Source organism: Corvus cornix, chromosome 3, assembly GCF_000738735.6.
Source record: "Corvus cornix cornix isolate S_Up_H32 chromosome 3, ASM73873v5, whole genome shotgun sequence".
Classification (NCBI taxonomy): domain Eukaryota; kingdom Metazoa; phylum Chordata; class Aves; order Passeriformes; family Corvidae; genus Corvus; species Corvus cornix.
The window spans coordinates 102,405,591-102,418,882 of NC_047056.1; the positions used below are offsets into that span (position 1 = coordinate 102,405,591).

Genomic DNA, 13,292 nt, shown 5'->3' on the forward strand with positions numbered 1-13,292 from the left:
CCTAAAATAGGAGGTGCAAGAGGAGAGAGGAACCCCCCGTCTGGAAATGCCTGTCTCTCCTCAGCAAAAGGAAGCCCGGGGTATCAGCTCAGACTGCACAGGTGCAACCTGAGGTTGCTGAAGTGAGGCGAGGGGCACCCACCTCCAACCTCGAGGGACAGAGAAACTCTTGGCCATGTGCGTTCCTCCTGGGCGGGTTAGTTTTGGGGGTATTTTTCCTTTTTTTTTTTTTTTTTTTTTTTTTTTTAATATATATATATATATATATATATTTGCTTTTGTTTACTCTTTTTTACTTGGGTCTGGTGCAGGGGTGCCTTGGTAGCGGCTTCACGCGTTGGGCACGATCTCCAACCGCCTTCCCGCGAGACGCCCCGCCTGCCGCACCCCCGGGCCCGGCCGGAGCAGCCCGACGGTCGGGGCTCGGCGGGGGCAGCCCGGAGACGGGGCCCGGTCGGGGCAGCCCCAGGCTGGGCGCCGGTCGGGGCAGCCCGGGAGGCGGGGCCCGGGCGGGCAGTGCCGCGGCTCAGCCCCGCCGCCGCCGGGCGCGGCCAATGAGCGCGGCCGGGGCGGGCTCGGGGGCGGTGCCGCCGGTACTTAGGCTCGCCGGAGGGGCCGGGCAGCCCAGAGCGGCGCGGGCGGAGCGGCGGGCGGCAGCGGCGGGGACAGGTCGCGCTTCTTCTGCGGCGCCCATGGGGACAGGACGCCTTTAAAGGAGTTTGGGGGGGTTCTGGCGCTGGGCGACCACGGGTACGGAAGGGGACGGGAGGGACCCCTTGGGTGGGGGGTGCCCATCGCCTGCTCTTTGCCTGTGCCTTGCCGGGTCCCGGGCGGGCTGCGGGCACCGGGCGGACAGGGGTGGCAGCTCCGGGGCTGGCCGCTCCTCCAGCTGCTTCCCGCACGCAGCGCTGCCCGGCGCGGTTCGGCTGCGCGCCGGCGGAGGGAGGGCTCGGGACCCGCCGGCCGGAGCCTTCCCGCGGCCCCGGAGCCCTGTCCCCTCGCGGAGTGGAGACTCCCGGGGCAACTCCGTCCCTCCAGGCGAAGCCAGCGGATGGCTGGGAGGCTCCTCTGGCGGCGCTGGGAGCCGAGCACTCCGAAGTCTGGGCTCTGCACTGCCCCGCACCCCGGGGGTAGGGGGAAGGATCCGCACTGGGAGTTTCTTCCTTGCACGAAGGGGAGGGAAGGAGTCGGGGAGGGATGGGGACTTAGGGCGGAATCGCTGAAATCTTTTGTATGTGCCTTGATTTTTTTTTTTGTCTTTCGTTCTTTCTCTCCTTCCCTCTGCGTGCACTCTCCTACCCATCTCTTGTTCTCTCTCTGCCCACCCCACCCTCCTTCAGATCCGGCGATTTTTGCCCTCGCCTCGTCCTGTCATTGATGGGAAATCAACTGGATCGCATCACCCACCTGAATTACAGCGAGCTGCCGACCGGGGACCCCTCGGGGATCGAGAAGGACGAGCTGCGCGTCGGGGTGGCTTACTTCTTTTCGGATGAGGAGGAGGACCTGGACGAGCGAGGCCAGCCAGACAAGTACGGCGTGAAGAGCTCCGGCAGCCCTGGGCAGGAGACGCCCACCCACCACCTTCACCACCAGCTGGTGCTGAACGAGACCCAGTTCTCCGCTTTCCGCGGCCAGGAATGCATCTTCTCCAAGGTCAGCAGCGGCCCCCAGGCTGGGGACCTCAGCGTCTACTCGGTGTCAGCCCTGCCCACCCTCTGCAAGCCGGGGGACCTGCTGGAGCTGCTCTACCTGGGGCCGTCGGAGCACCCGCCGCCGCACTGGGCTGTGTACGTGGGCGGCGGGCAGATCATCCACCTGCACCAGGGGCAGATCCGCCAGGACAGCTTGTACGAGGCGGCCGCGGGCAACGTGGGCCGGGTGGTGAATAGCTGGTACCGCTTCCGCCCGCTGGTGGCGGAGCTGGTGGTGCAGAACGCCTGCGGGCACCTGGGCTTAAAAAGCGACGAGATCTGCTGGACTAACTCCGAGAGCTTCGCCGCCTGGTGCCGCTTCGGGAAAAGGGAGTTCAAAGCCGGGGGGGAGCTGCAGGCGGCTGCTGGCACCCAGCACCAGCAGCAGTACTATCTCAAGATCCACTTGGCAGAGAACAAGGTGCACACGGTGAGGTTCCACAGCCTGGAGGATCTAATACGTGAGAAGCGCAGGATCGATGCCAGTGGCAAACTGAGGGTGATCAAAGACCTGGCTATAGTGGATGGGAAAGAATAGGGAGGAGCAGGAGTACGTGGCTACCTTCTTTCTGCCCTACCCGGGGAGACCAGCCTGCCACAGAGTCAGGAGGCTGCACCCTCCTTTCGTGGGACGCGACTGGAAGCAGGATCCATGGCAACATTCCAAAAAAAACCAGCATTCTTTACACCCATAGCCAGTATTTTGTTTGGCTTTTAATAGCATTAATGCTGAAAGAGCGAGAGAGAGGAAGAAAAGAGGGGGGAGGTGCAGGAAGGCTGTTCTCAGAGTATGTGGACAAAGTCCTGTCAATCGATGTTGACCATTCTAGCAACATACCAATAAAATTTCAAATTGAAATTTATTTTTTAATTTTTATTTCATGGCTTTAATCCATGATAAGTTTTAAGCATCTGGGACTGTGGATGTGGATGTAGCTAAATGAGATTCTAGCTAATATTTGCCTTGCAGCCAACCAAAAGCATCAGTCATACTTTGCTAACTGGGAGAGAAAGGGGGTGTTGGGGTGGAGGATAAATGCCTGTATGTTTTGTTTCTCCACACTGCTGCTTCAGCCTGTAGCTGCAACCCAAATTTTGTCCCAGCCAGCTCTGGGAAGCTATTTGTAAGGAAAAAATACGTTCACATTTCTGGTTGAAATCTCTCACATTTAAAATATTTGTCTTTGCTTTCTGTTTGCAGCTCTCTGCTAAATGTCATCATAATGCATTAGCTCTTTCCACCTCTTCCCTCCTCCCACCCTCCTTGCTTTTTTTTTTTTTTTTTTTTTTTTTGGAAAAAAGTTGGTGAGCAGCTGTTTTCGTAAAACTAAATTCAGTAGTTAAAAGGAAGTGGTGTATTTTGGAGAATATTATACTCAGAAATCCAGCCACTAAGATCTCATGCTTGAGCTGTGGATTTTGTACCACTGCTTCAATATTCCTTCATAACAGGTCAACAGAATCCTGCAAGAAACAATTTTGAATTCTGCATGTTGCCTCTTTGGAACAGCAATTTATTGCGTATTTACAATTCCACTTAAAGAAATAGATGTAATGTGGCCAAGTTCATCTTGCATTTCAAATTCCCAGCAACTAAAAATTCTGTTCAGTGTCAGTTTAGAAATCCACAGCAGCATTTAAAAGATGCCTTTAATGTGATGTGAGCAATGCCTTGTCTGTATTTCAGGTCCTGTTCACTCATTGCTTAATTCTAAGTTTTGAAGTGAAAGATCAGAGAATTAAATATATTTTCAAAAAATCTAAACAAGTATACTGGGGCATTTCTTTTTATTATTCTGAGCTGCATACAACTTGTAATTTTGTCTTTGCATGTTTCAGTGCTGGAAAGAAAATGCATTTGGTTTTGTTCTGTCTTCCCACATCAATGTCAGATGACAGAAGCAATGCCCCTCTTTTGTATATATGATACACTCCACCCCCATCAATGTACTGTGTCCCCACTTTTTTTTTTTTTTATTAAACAATGTCATAAGCAACCTTGTTGCAACAGTAATTTCATTTCTACAAAGCATTTGCCTACTGTAGCTGAAGCTGTGAGGGTGGAGTGTACTTCATTATAATGAAAGTATTAGCATAAACATCTTTAAGAAAAAATGAACAAAAACCTGCACCCCTAAAACTGCGCCTCTTCAGTGAAGGTCATCTAATTGGCTTTGTCCTTACTGATACACATGGCAAAGTTATGTGGTAATAGGCAGTGTTACTTTTATCCCTTTCCCTAAAGTACCTTGTTTAGTACAATATAGGGTAAAAATGTGAATTGTAATTACTGTTAAGTTACTGTTGAAATAGCCTCAAACCACAGCATACTTTTTAATAAATGTTTAATATCTTAGCTTTATATAGGCGGTAGTTGCTGTCTGATGTTGATAGCTTTTCCCATAACATACACAAACACTAGGTAGAAGATGCTGTTTATCTTATTGTACCATGTTATATGGCCTAAATTGTCTGTTAGAACTGATTTCCCTGTACCACTTGGTGGGAGCACTGTGGGGTTGCAGAAAGGCACTGGCTTTACAACAAGTCACTTACAAAACATTAAAAACCATTAGGAGAAGGAAAGGTGAGCAAAGGCAATTTATTCAAATTTTTCCATGTAAAAAATATGCATTAGAGACCTGCAGTTGCAAGAGGCAGGGAAAATTAAATGAAGAGGACATAAGTACCAGAATATTTATCAATGAAGGCAAGAAAAATGAAGTAGAGTCAGTGTTATCTTTGATTTCTGGAATGCTTTTTCTTTAAATTGCCATTAGATTAATAACATAGGATTAGACAGAGATTCCTTAGAAGAACAGAATTTTTTGTTCTCACTAGTGAGAATTTAAAACATACCAGCTTTAAACTTTTCTCTGTGCTTCCTGTATACTCTGTCACTCGAAACAGCCATTTTAACTTTGGATTTTTTTTTTTTGCAATCATTTACTAACGTGGTTCATAAGACAATTTTCCTTGTCTTACCTAGCTAGATATAGAATGATATTTTGTTGTATATAAAAGAAATTACAGGAGCTAGTGTATACTTATTTATTCATGCTCTGTCAGACACCTTTGGTGTCACTCTGAATTTGTACAGATAAAGATCCAACAATGTAAGGCCTTAGTCCTTTCCGTAAGGACTTGCGAAAATATATTGGAAATAGTAACAGATGGTATTAACATAGGATATGGTATTGCCATGACTGTGTTCAAGTAGCAGTCTCTAATTAGCAACAAGGGTACCCATACAGTTTCTTCTGTTACTTTTCTTTAGCTAGATTTCAGTGCAGAGCTACTGGCAGCAATCTGGTCCTGATTCACAGTCCATTGGAGTTAATGGCTCTTGCTGACCAGTGAACTCTGCATCAGATTGTAGGACGTGGTTAAAATTTGTGGATCTTGAGGAAGAGTGAGATTTAAGTTAACACTTCAGAGACCAGAAGGGCCACATTTCTGAGATGGGAAACAGTGGACACAGGCAACATTGAGAAAATATGGGAAGAAAACAGATGAATTCTGAAACAAGCAGTGTTAACCTGAGTAGGGAATCTGTGAAAAAGACTGAATGAAAAGTGGATATAGAAAGCTGTCCAGTGCCTTGAAACAAGAATTGGAAGACAGGGAGCAGTCAGCTGCAAGAAAGGCAATGATATGAATGACTGACAGGTAAAAAATGTAATTGATTGTATTCATCTTTCAGGATCAGTGGCCTGGCAGAGTTAACATTTCCATTTCCAGCACTAAAGATATTGGCAAACTGTATTATATCTGTGGAATCTGTTTGCATTCTTTTGTCTAGCTACCTAGGGTAAATATTTACATCCCATTCATTGCTCTTGAAGTACTGACTTGTAATATGACAGCAATGTCAAGATACTTTGCACTCTTTCTTCTGTGTCATGTTTCAAGCTTTCTGTTAGCTGTTTGAGTAACAGTTCTGTAGAATTTCTTTGGCTTAGATATGATTCTCTTTCCAAAATGCAATCTTTTGAATTGCTTTGAGACTTAACATTTTATTAAAAACTCAGTTCATGTCCTCTTGAAACATAGAGAGCCTTTGTGGAATGTTTTCCTGTCATGACCAGAATGTTTACTGGTTATTGGCTGTGCATATTGGGAGAGGACTCTAAGGATGGGTAGCAAAATAGCCACTGTCAGATTTTGTCTCCATCTCCATCTTATGTCTCCAGAGGACTTTGTTTTCATGTTTTAGGATTCTTTTTCTCCTTTCAAGTGTTATGGTTGTATAAAATGAAAAAAAACCCAACCTAAACCAAAACCCTACTAGAATGCTTTTTATGGCAATATGCTACTGATCCATATAGTGGATTTCAGGTTAAAAGCAGGGTGCAACAAGACGTGTCCTTTGAGGTGTGATGAGAAGTGGCCCTTGGTCTGTGCTAGAATGTGCACATTCTTAATTATCTTGCCTCGTTTTACTTAAGTGTCTTTCATATTCAGGTAAGTAATGTGCAAAGCTGCCAGAGTTTATAGACCTGTTTATGCGATGTATTGAATGTCTGTAACTCCAGCCATGTTTGCTGGAGTTGAGGGAACACTGTCTCACACACAGCATCTTGTGGGATCAGGTGCCTCAGCCTGCCCAGCTTCCCACCCTCTGTTTGCAGCTGCAGAGGAAATAGTGGTCTGGGGAAGCTACTGCTAGTTTCAAGATTTAGTTATTTTCTATGAAAGATTTCTACTAGAGTAGCTTATGGACAGTATTCTGCTCATAATTTACTTGGATGTGATTAAAACATTTTATGTGTTGCTGCTTGTGATGTGAGAACACTGTGCTTTCTGCTTTATAACCCAGAAGAAAGATGGAAGTCCTAGTGCCAAAGAAATAATCCAGAAATACATAAGGAGGTATGATTGGGCTACCATGCTGAGGGAGTTTCACTGCAGAATTAGGGTCTAAAGGATAATATTACATGACTAGAGTGTGATCAAGTGCTGCTGTTAGTTTGAGTGTCAGTGTTTCCACGGCAAGTCTGGAATTTATTTGCTTACCTTTTTATTATGAAATATTTAGCTTTTCTGTTCTATGAGTTCAAATTTGATAGGTGAAATTGTCCTGTGTTCATGAATCTTGACTCAATGTTAGTTTGATCTGTCAGGGTTTTCTACAGGTTTATTGTCAAGAAAATTAATGAATACTGGGAACAGGTACTTTACTGAACTGCTAGTAAATCAAAAAGAGAGTAGTGTAGATGTTAGGTTGAAAAAAGGGAATGAACTAAGAATCTTCTGTTACGGGGCATATCCACAGATTTGTTCCAGGTTATATAGATATAATCTATACAGATATAAACTGCCTGTGCTTTATTTTTCTAAAGTGGTTGTGGCATTCTAAATTCTCTCTTTTGCAAAAGAGTATTATCTTGTCTAAATAATACAAATGTCCAGTGAGGTTCTATTTTTTAATACTGAAATTCCATTGAAGCTAACAGTTACTTTATCCATATTTGCCTATGAGAAATAAACTAGATTTTTTTTTGTTAAAGGATTTATAATGGAGCAGCTAGGAATATGCACTTCCATTTATTAATTTTAAATATTTTGCATCAAGCACAAATGAATTTAGGTTGGTATGTCTAGAGGAATGATAGAACTTCCATTAACAGAGTCCATTCAGGTTAAGAATATGTTTTTATACTTTTTTTTTTTTCATATTTTTCTTATGGAATCTTGGGGCATTTCCGATTCTGCAGATGATGCATGCATGTAAAACTGTTTGCAGGATCAGGACTTTTAAAATAAAAGATCTCTCCCCTTCATATGGCATTAAGTTTGGGCTAAAATCATGGAGTAGGACTTAGCCAGGATCAAGACCTCAGCAACAACCTCCAATGGAATTTAATGGAAGGCTCATGTGTGTGATGTCTACCATAAGGGCCTTAATTATATTTTCTTACTTGTACATACATTAATCATCTATGCAAATTGGCATTTTCCTAGGTAAAGTGGGTTAATGCTTTTCAAACATCCCTTGGACTTTCTCGTGTGTCTGTGTGGGTACATGTGTTGGGCACAAATTAAAAACTGGAGTTTAATGCTGTAGAGCCAATATCTCCAGCTATTTGGACAGGAACTCAGGTGGAATTTGGAACCAGTGTGGGTACAGCAGAAAAGGGTAGAAGAATTTGCAGTTAAACGTCAGGCTGTTCAAGGAAGATATTCAGAGCTAAGCTTGAAATTCCATTCTTTCTCTTCTCCAATGTGCAAGAGGGTGAGTAACTGTGCACCACTCACACATAAAACCATTCACACTTGGAGATCGATGCTACTGTCTAGGCAAAATAGGGTGAGTAAAATATGCAGTGTGTCATCAGCCTTAAGAAGCAAACAACTTTTCACAGTTTAAACACTATTTGGATACAGTGTGGCATTGGTAATCCATTTGAAAAGTCCCATTTTTAAGCTGATAAACTAAACAGCATAATGTTTATAAATGGGAGACCTCAATAAGCCTTCTGGTTAATCTCTATACAGCAGAGGTAAGAGCTTGATCCCAGTTTGTGTAAATAAAAGAGTAACCCTGATTCAAGAAAATTATCAAGGGGTAGAATTTGGAAATAAATAATCCAACCCAGATTTAATTCTGATGTGACACCATCACTACTGTAGGTAAATAAATGCCAAATACCTAACAGTGTGAATAAATACAAGCTTCTGTATTGTGGCATTCTTCACAGCAGAGTATTTTACCCCACAGAAGTAATATTCCTGGTATGTTATTCAATGTGAGTAAACATACCACAATCTGGTCTTTAAACAGATCTTTTCCTCCATGTGTTCTATTGTTTCCATATGCCCTTTCAGTCAGCTGAAAGCAATATAAAAACTAAGCCTGAAAAATATACTAATTGATTGTAAATATTTAGGCAGAAATTTATATGCATATTGACATATAACTAATAGATGTACTTGTATATACATACAGATTTGCTTACCGTGTGTTATGCATACACACACACGATAAGTCTTGACTATTTTGTAAGTATTGGTAACAAATGTCAGTCATTTCAGTATGTATACTATCTATGTAACAGATGGGTACCCAAGACGTTGCTGAGAGGATTTTAGCACTGTTCAAATATTTGTTCTTTAGGATATGCCATGGTCTTCTGACATCAAGAGAAGTGAGTTAAATATGTGAAGTTTGACATATTGCTACTTACTGGAGGAAAAGTATCAAGAAACGCTACACTTTGCAATAATGAAGTACCCTTTTAGAATGAACTATGCTGCTACTGACTTGTGTATTTATAAATAAAAGAATGATCCGGTGAAGTATCCATCCATCTTTCTCTTTGGCATCTTTAAATTATATTGCCACAAGGGTTTTTTCATAATTTGAATGTGCTTCCCCTCATTGTAATATTTTGGAATCATATCACTGAAATTATTAGTGTTGTTCAGACATGCTCAACTATTGTTGTGTAGTTTTTCTATAGTAAAGAAGTGGCTGGCATTGATATTTCTTGATTTTTTTCTCATGTTATCTTTCTTTGAATTGGTAAGTTTATTTCAAAGGCTAAGTGGTGTGACTTTGAAAAGCACTTACTACTGATTTGACATGCTTCATTGAATTCATTAGTGAACTTTCACCAGAGTTATTTGGGCTGCAGCTAGGCTTACACTAACTTCTTTTAGAAACTTTGCTTAATGGATAGAGGATGAAAATCTACTCTGTCAAGACCTGTGAGTGCTTTTTGTGGACTGGATTGCTGATTTTTTAATTCTGAGACCTTGAAAAGGGACATTTCATTTCAAGAAATAGCATAGCCCTATTATTCCGTGTCCTCATCCACAGTTTTTGTTGCACCTGGTGAAAGACTATGGATGTTTTACCTATCCAAAATTCTTTGTCCTCATCAAACCACCTGTGGGTAATATGAGGCCCTTTTCCATGCATCAAGCAACATCACTAGAAATCAGTGTTACATAGACTGTCAGAACCAACTCCTTGCCCAGAGATTTCTGTCATTTCCAGAGGCTGTGGAAGAAAGAGAATTCACTCACCTATCAAGCTGAAGCCCCTTAAAAAAAATATTTTATTGAAACAAATAAGTAAATATATTGCTACTAAAAGTAAATCCAGTGTAACAAATCATGGACCACCGTAACATTGCTGGTAATTAAAACCTTGGACAGAGCATCGGCAACACTTTCTTTAAAGAAGTTTAAATTGCATGTTCTGTTCAGTGAACAGAAGTACCTTAGATGAATGCAAGGACCTATTTATGTTTATCAGAGACTATATTGTACCACTGTTAATATGACAGAGCCTATTTTTGCTTTAGACTCAGACCTCGTTACATGATATGTCAGCCTACCTGGCAGGCTTTCTGGATTAGTATTTCCAGCCTGTTCTGACTTCATACCATTGATTCTTCAGTTAGGTGTAATCAAAGGTCATTAATAGTGAAAAGTTCACTTTAATTGACCCATTGACTCATTTTAGTTATGGCAATATAAAAGAGTGTCAGGTGCTAGACCCTACACGAAGGGTTAGTTAATATGCAGATTCATCCTGGCAGTAATACTGCCTGGGTCCCATTAGCTCTAGCTAAGGGCTGTAGAAGAGTTTCCCACTTTATCACTCAAGCTGAAGAAACAGGAAAAAAAAACTGGTAGAAAAAAAAAAAAGGTTCTAAAAAGAAAAGTCATACTCAGCAGAAATCTTGGGCTTGTTCTTTTACATTTGTGCTTTGTATACAGATAGAAACATGCAGATAAAACTTCCACTGTGTTAGGAGCACCAATTATAGAAATGATACCCTTTAAATTTTGTCATGCTAGAAGCTTGCATACACACACTGAATAGAGAGGATAATCTTTTGCTTTTCCATTTCACAGCATGCTAGTAACTTTTCTTAATCCATAGGAACCCAAAGTTCACCGTCTGCTGATAAGGTATCCCAAGAGCAATAGAAATGTCAAATTTTTGCATACTGCAGGAGATACCAGTACTGAAAACTGATCTTCAATTTCATTCTCCTGGAAGCCTTAATCTCATACATACCTTTGAACTTTTAATGACTTTCCTAAGAATAATGTCCAAGATAACAAGAAAGGAAATAAAGTAGGAGCATAAAATGTCAGGGAAAGAATTTTTTTCATGTTCATCTGTGGACTGTCATATTTCTTTTTTCCTTGAGATAGATTCCTATTGATATTTAAGGAGCTGTTTGGTTGGCAGCCTTCATAGACTTAAAAAAAAAAATCAGGTGTGCTTTACTGAAACAAACAATGCTAAGGAAAAGGAATACTTACCTTTTCAAGTTTAAAAGAGTTGTCATATTGGCAAAAAGACTCAATTCATTTTCTTTAACTATTCCAATCCTTATATGAACTAGTTCCAGACTGAATAGCTCAAAACCATGAAACAGTTGTTCATTGGTTTTGTTCTCAATGTTCAGTGTTTTACAAATATGACTAGTCATTTGTGGTACCTCAACTTCTCAGTATTTCACTGAACACCTGCCAAACTGGTTATTTTTTCCAAATATTGTCAATCTTCTGCCTTCTGAAAATAAAGCCCCCCAGCAGACTCCAGTCAGAAACTGAACACTGAAGACAGATGTGGAACTTGGAAAATATTACTCATATATTTTAATAAGCTTTCATAGATGTAAAATAAATCTTACAAAACATAGAATTCAATATTGTATCCTACTAAACATTAACTATATTAGGATTTTTAGACATACAAGTTAGCATAAGGTACTACATGTAAAAGAAAAGGTAGCTGCTAAGCAGTTTATCTTAAAAATGAACCCTCTATATCTTGAATGCAAGATGTAGAGGTTGAAAAGGTATTTTTTAAATCTGATTTATGAACTAATCTACCCCTTCTGGGTGAGGTTTCCATTATCATTGAAATAAATGTGTCTATGTAGATGAATGCTTGTGGCATCTCTATTATTTTTTTATATATATACTTTTGCAGAATGGCTCTGTGAGATCACAGCTAACCCCTACAAGGATACTGGCATCTCTATTATCTGTACATTGAGTGTGATCATTAACTGCTAGCCAGGAAGACAGCAGTAGGAAAATCAATACAACTTTGGTCAGAGGAAAAATAAGGCAGGGGTGATAATTGTGGGAATGATCCTTCTACAAATGACATTTTGTCCAATGTCTGAGTGGGGACAATGCATAGGTAAATGATGCAAATGCAACAGAGAGTGGAGATAAAAATCAATTCTAAGACTTACCAGACATAAAAAATAGTGTGTTGGAAATGACACAGTGGAACACATAATGGACCTCCCACTAGGGCCTGTAATATCATATGAAACTGACAAATGATCACCAATGGAATGATATTTAGAAATGTCATTGTCATCCCCATGGTGTCAGTGTCACCAGGTGATGTCAATATAAAACATGCAATACAGCCAATCAGCCTAGCTCTCATCTGGTTATCTGAGAAGCACCCTGTGTACTCTCAGACCTTGGGGAAATGCAAAGTGTTGTCACATAAAGATCTGATTCACCTGACTTCACTTATCAATATTGACTTAGGCTTTTTCAGTAGTTAATGGGAATGGGATGTTGGAGCGATGTCATTCTCTGAAGATGCCTGGATCTGCAATGGCTACAGGGAATGTTTAACACAGCTACAATCTTATTTTAGCATAGTTATAACCTTAGTCTACATATTGTAGTTAAGTGGGATAAAAACACACTCTGAACTCTGAACTCCCCTCCTCCAGTTTTTCACCTAAAAGTTGTACATATAGCCTAAGTTACTCATCTGAGCCATGCTCAGAGATCAACTCATCCCATCTCAACACGTATGTAATAAAACCGCACACTGAAAATGCCTTTCTCTCTCCTCCTGTTCAGTGTTTACACAACTAAGATTAACTGCTGGAGTAGCTCACAGAGATGAGAGTAACTGAGAAAAAAACTGTCCTGAAATTACATGCTTTCTTCTCTGCCAAACCAATAAATCTTGGTCTACTGAGTTGGAGAATGCTGTATGATCCCAAAACAATGAGAGTCTGAGAAAGATTATAGATAATAGATAAACCCTGCTATTAAACAAACATTAAATTACACAGAAATTATGTTGGAACTGTAAACAATATATTAATAAAAAAATTTAAAAATTTTAAAAGGTCTGCTGAATCATTTGCCCAATGCTAATCACATAGAGAGAGACAGGAAAACCTGCTGCCCTCTAGTAAGTTTACAGAACTCAGTCAATTATTTTAAGGATTTCCCAGGAACTGATTGCCGGAGCATCTGGACATCTTACAATAAATTAAAAGCAAATATTAATTGCACTATCCATTCAGATGGCTCAATGCACTTTAGCTGCCTTTTATTTGTCTCACAAAGGACCAACATACTGACATGTTAGTTAATTGAATGCTTGATTGAACAAGTAAACCTTACACTACACTACAGCCTGCCAAATTTAGATTCTGGTGGCCTGCCAGAAGAACAGTTTTCCACTGTGAGAACCCAGTACTGATATCTTAGAAAATATTAATCTGATGGCTTGTTCTAGGAGATTATAACTTTTCTGAGGTGATACAATGTGAGAAGTGCTCTAACTTATATAATGTAATG

The 13,292-nt window shown here is 41.2% G+C and overlaps 1 protein-coding gene across 1 annotated transcript; it reads left to right on the forward strand.

Annotated features, from left to right (window-relative positions):
* The first annotated feature begins 632 nt into the window (after positions 1-632).
* LRATD1 (LRAT domain containing 1) lies at positions 633-9,178 on the forward strand. The gene is made up of 2 exons (XM_039569316.1): positions 633-750; positions 1,341-9,178. Exon 2 carries the CDS (start codon positions 1,378-1,380, stop codon positions 2,230-2,232), a length of 855 nt encoding a protein of 284 aa, XP_039425250.1. The 5' UTR covers positions 633-750; positions 1,341-1,377; the 3' UTR covers positions 2,233-9,178.
* Positions 9,179-13,292: the final 4,114 nt, after the last annotated feature.

What these genes read in the sequence shown, in the direction of transcription:
- LRATD1 (XM_039569316.1), top strand. Translation starts at nt 1,378, where the DNA reads ATGGGAAATCAACTGGATCGCATCACCCACCTGAATTACAGCGAGCTG.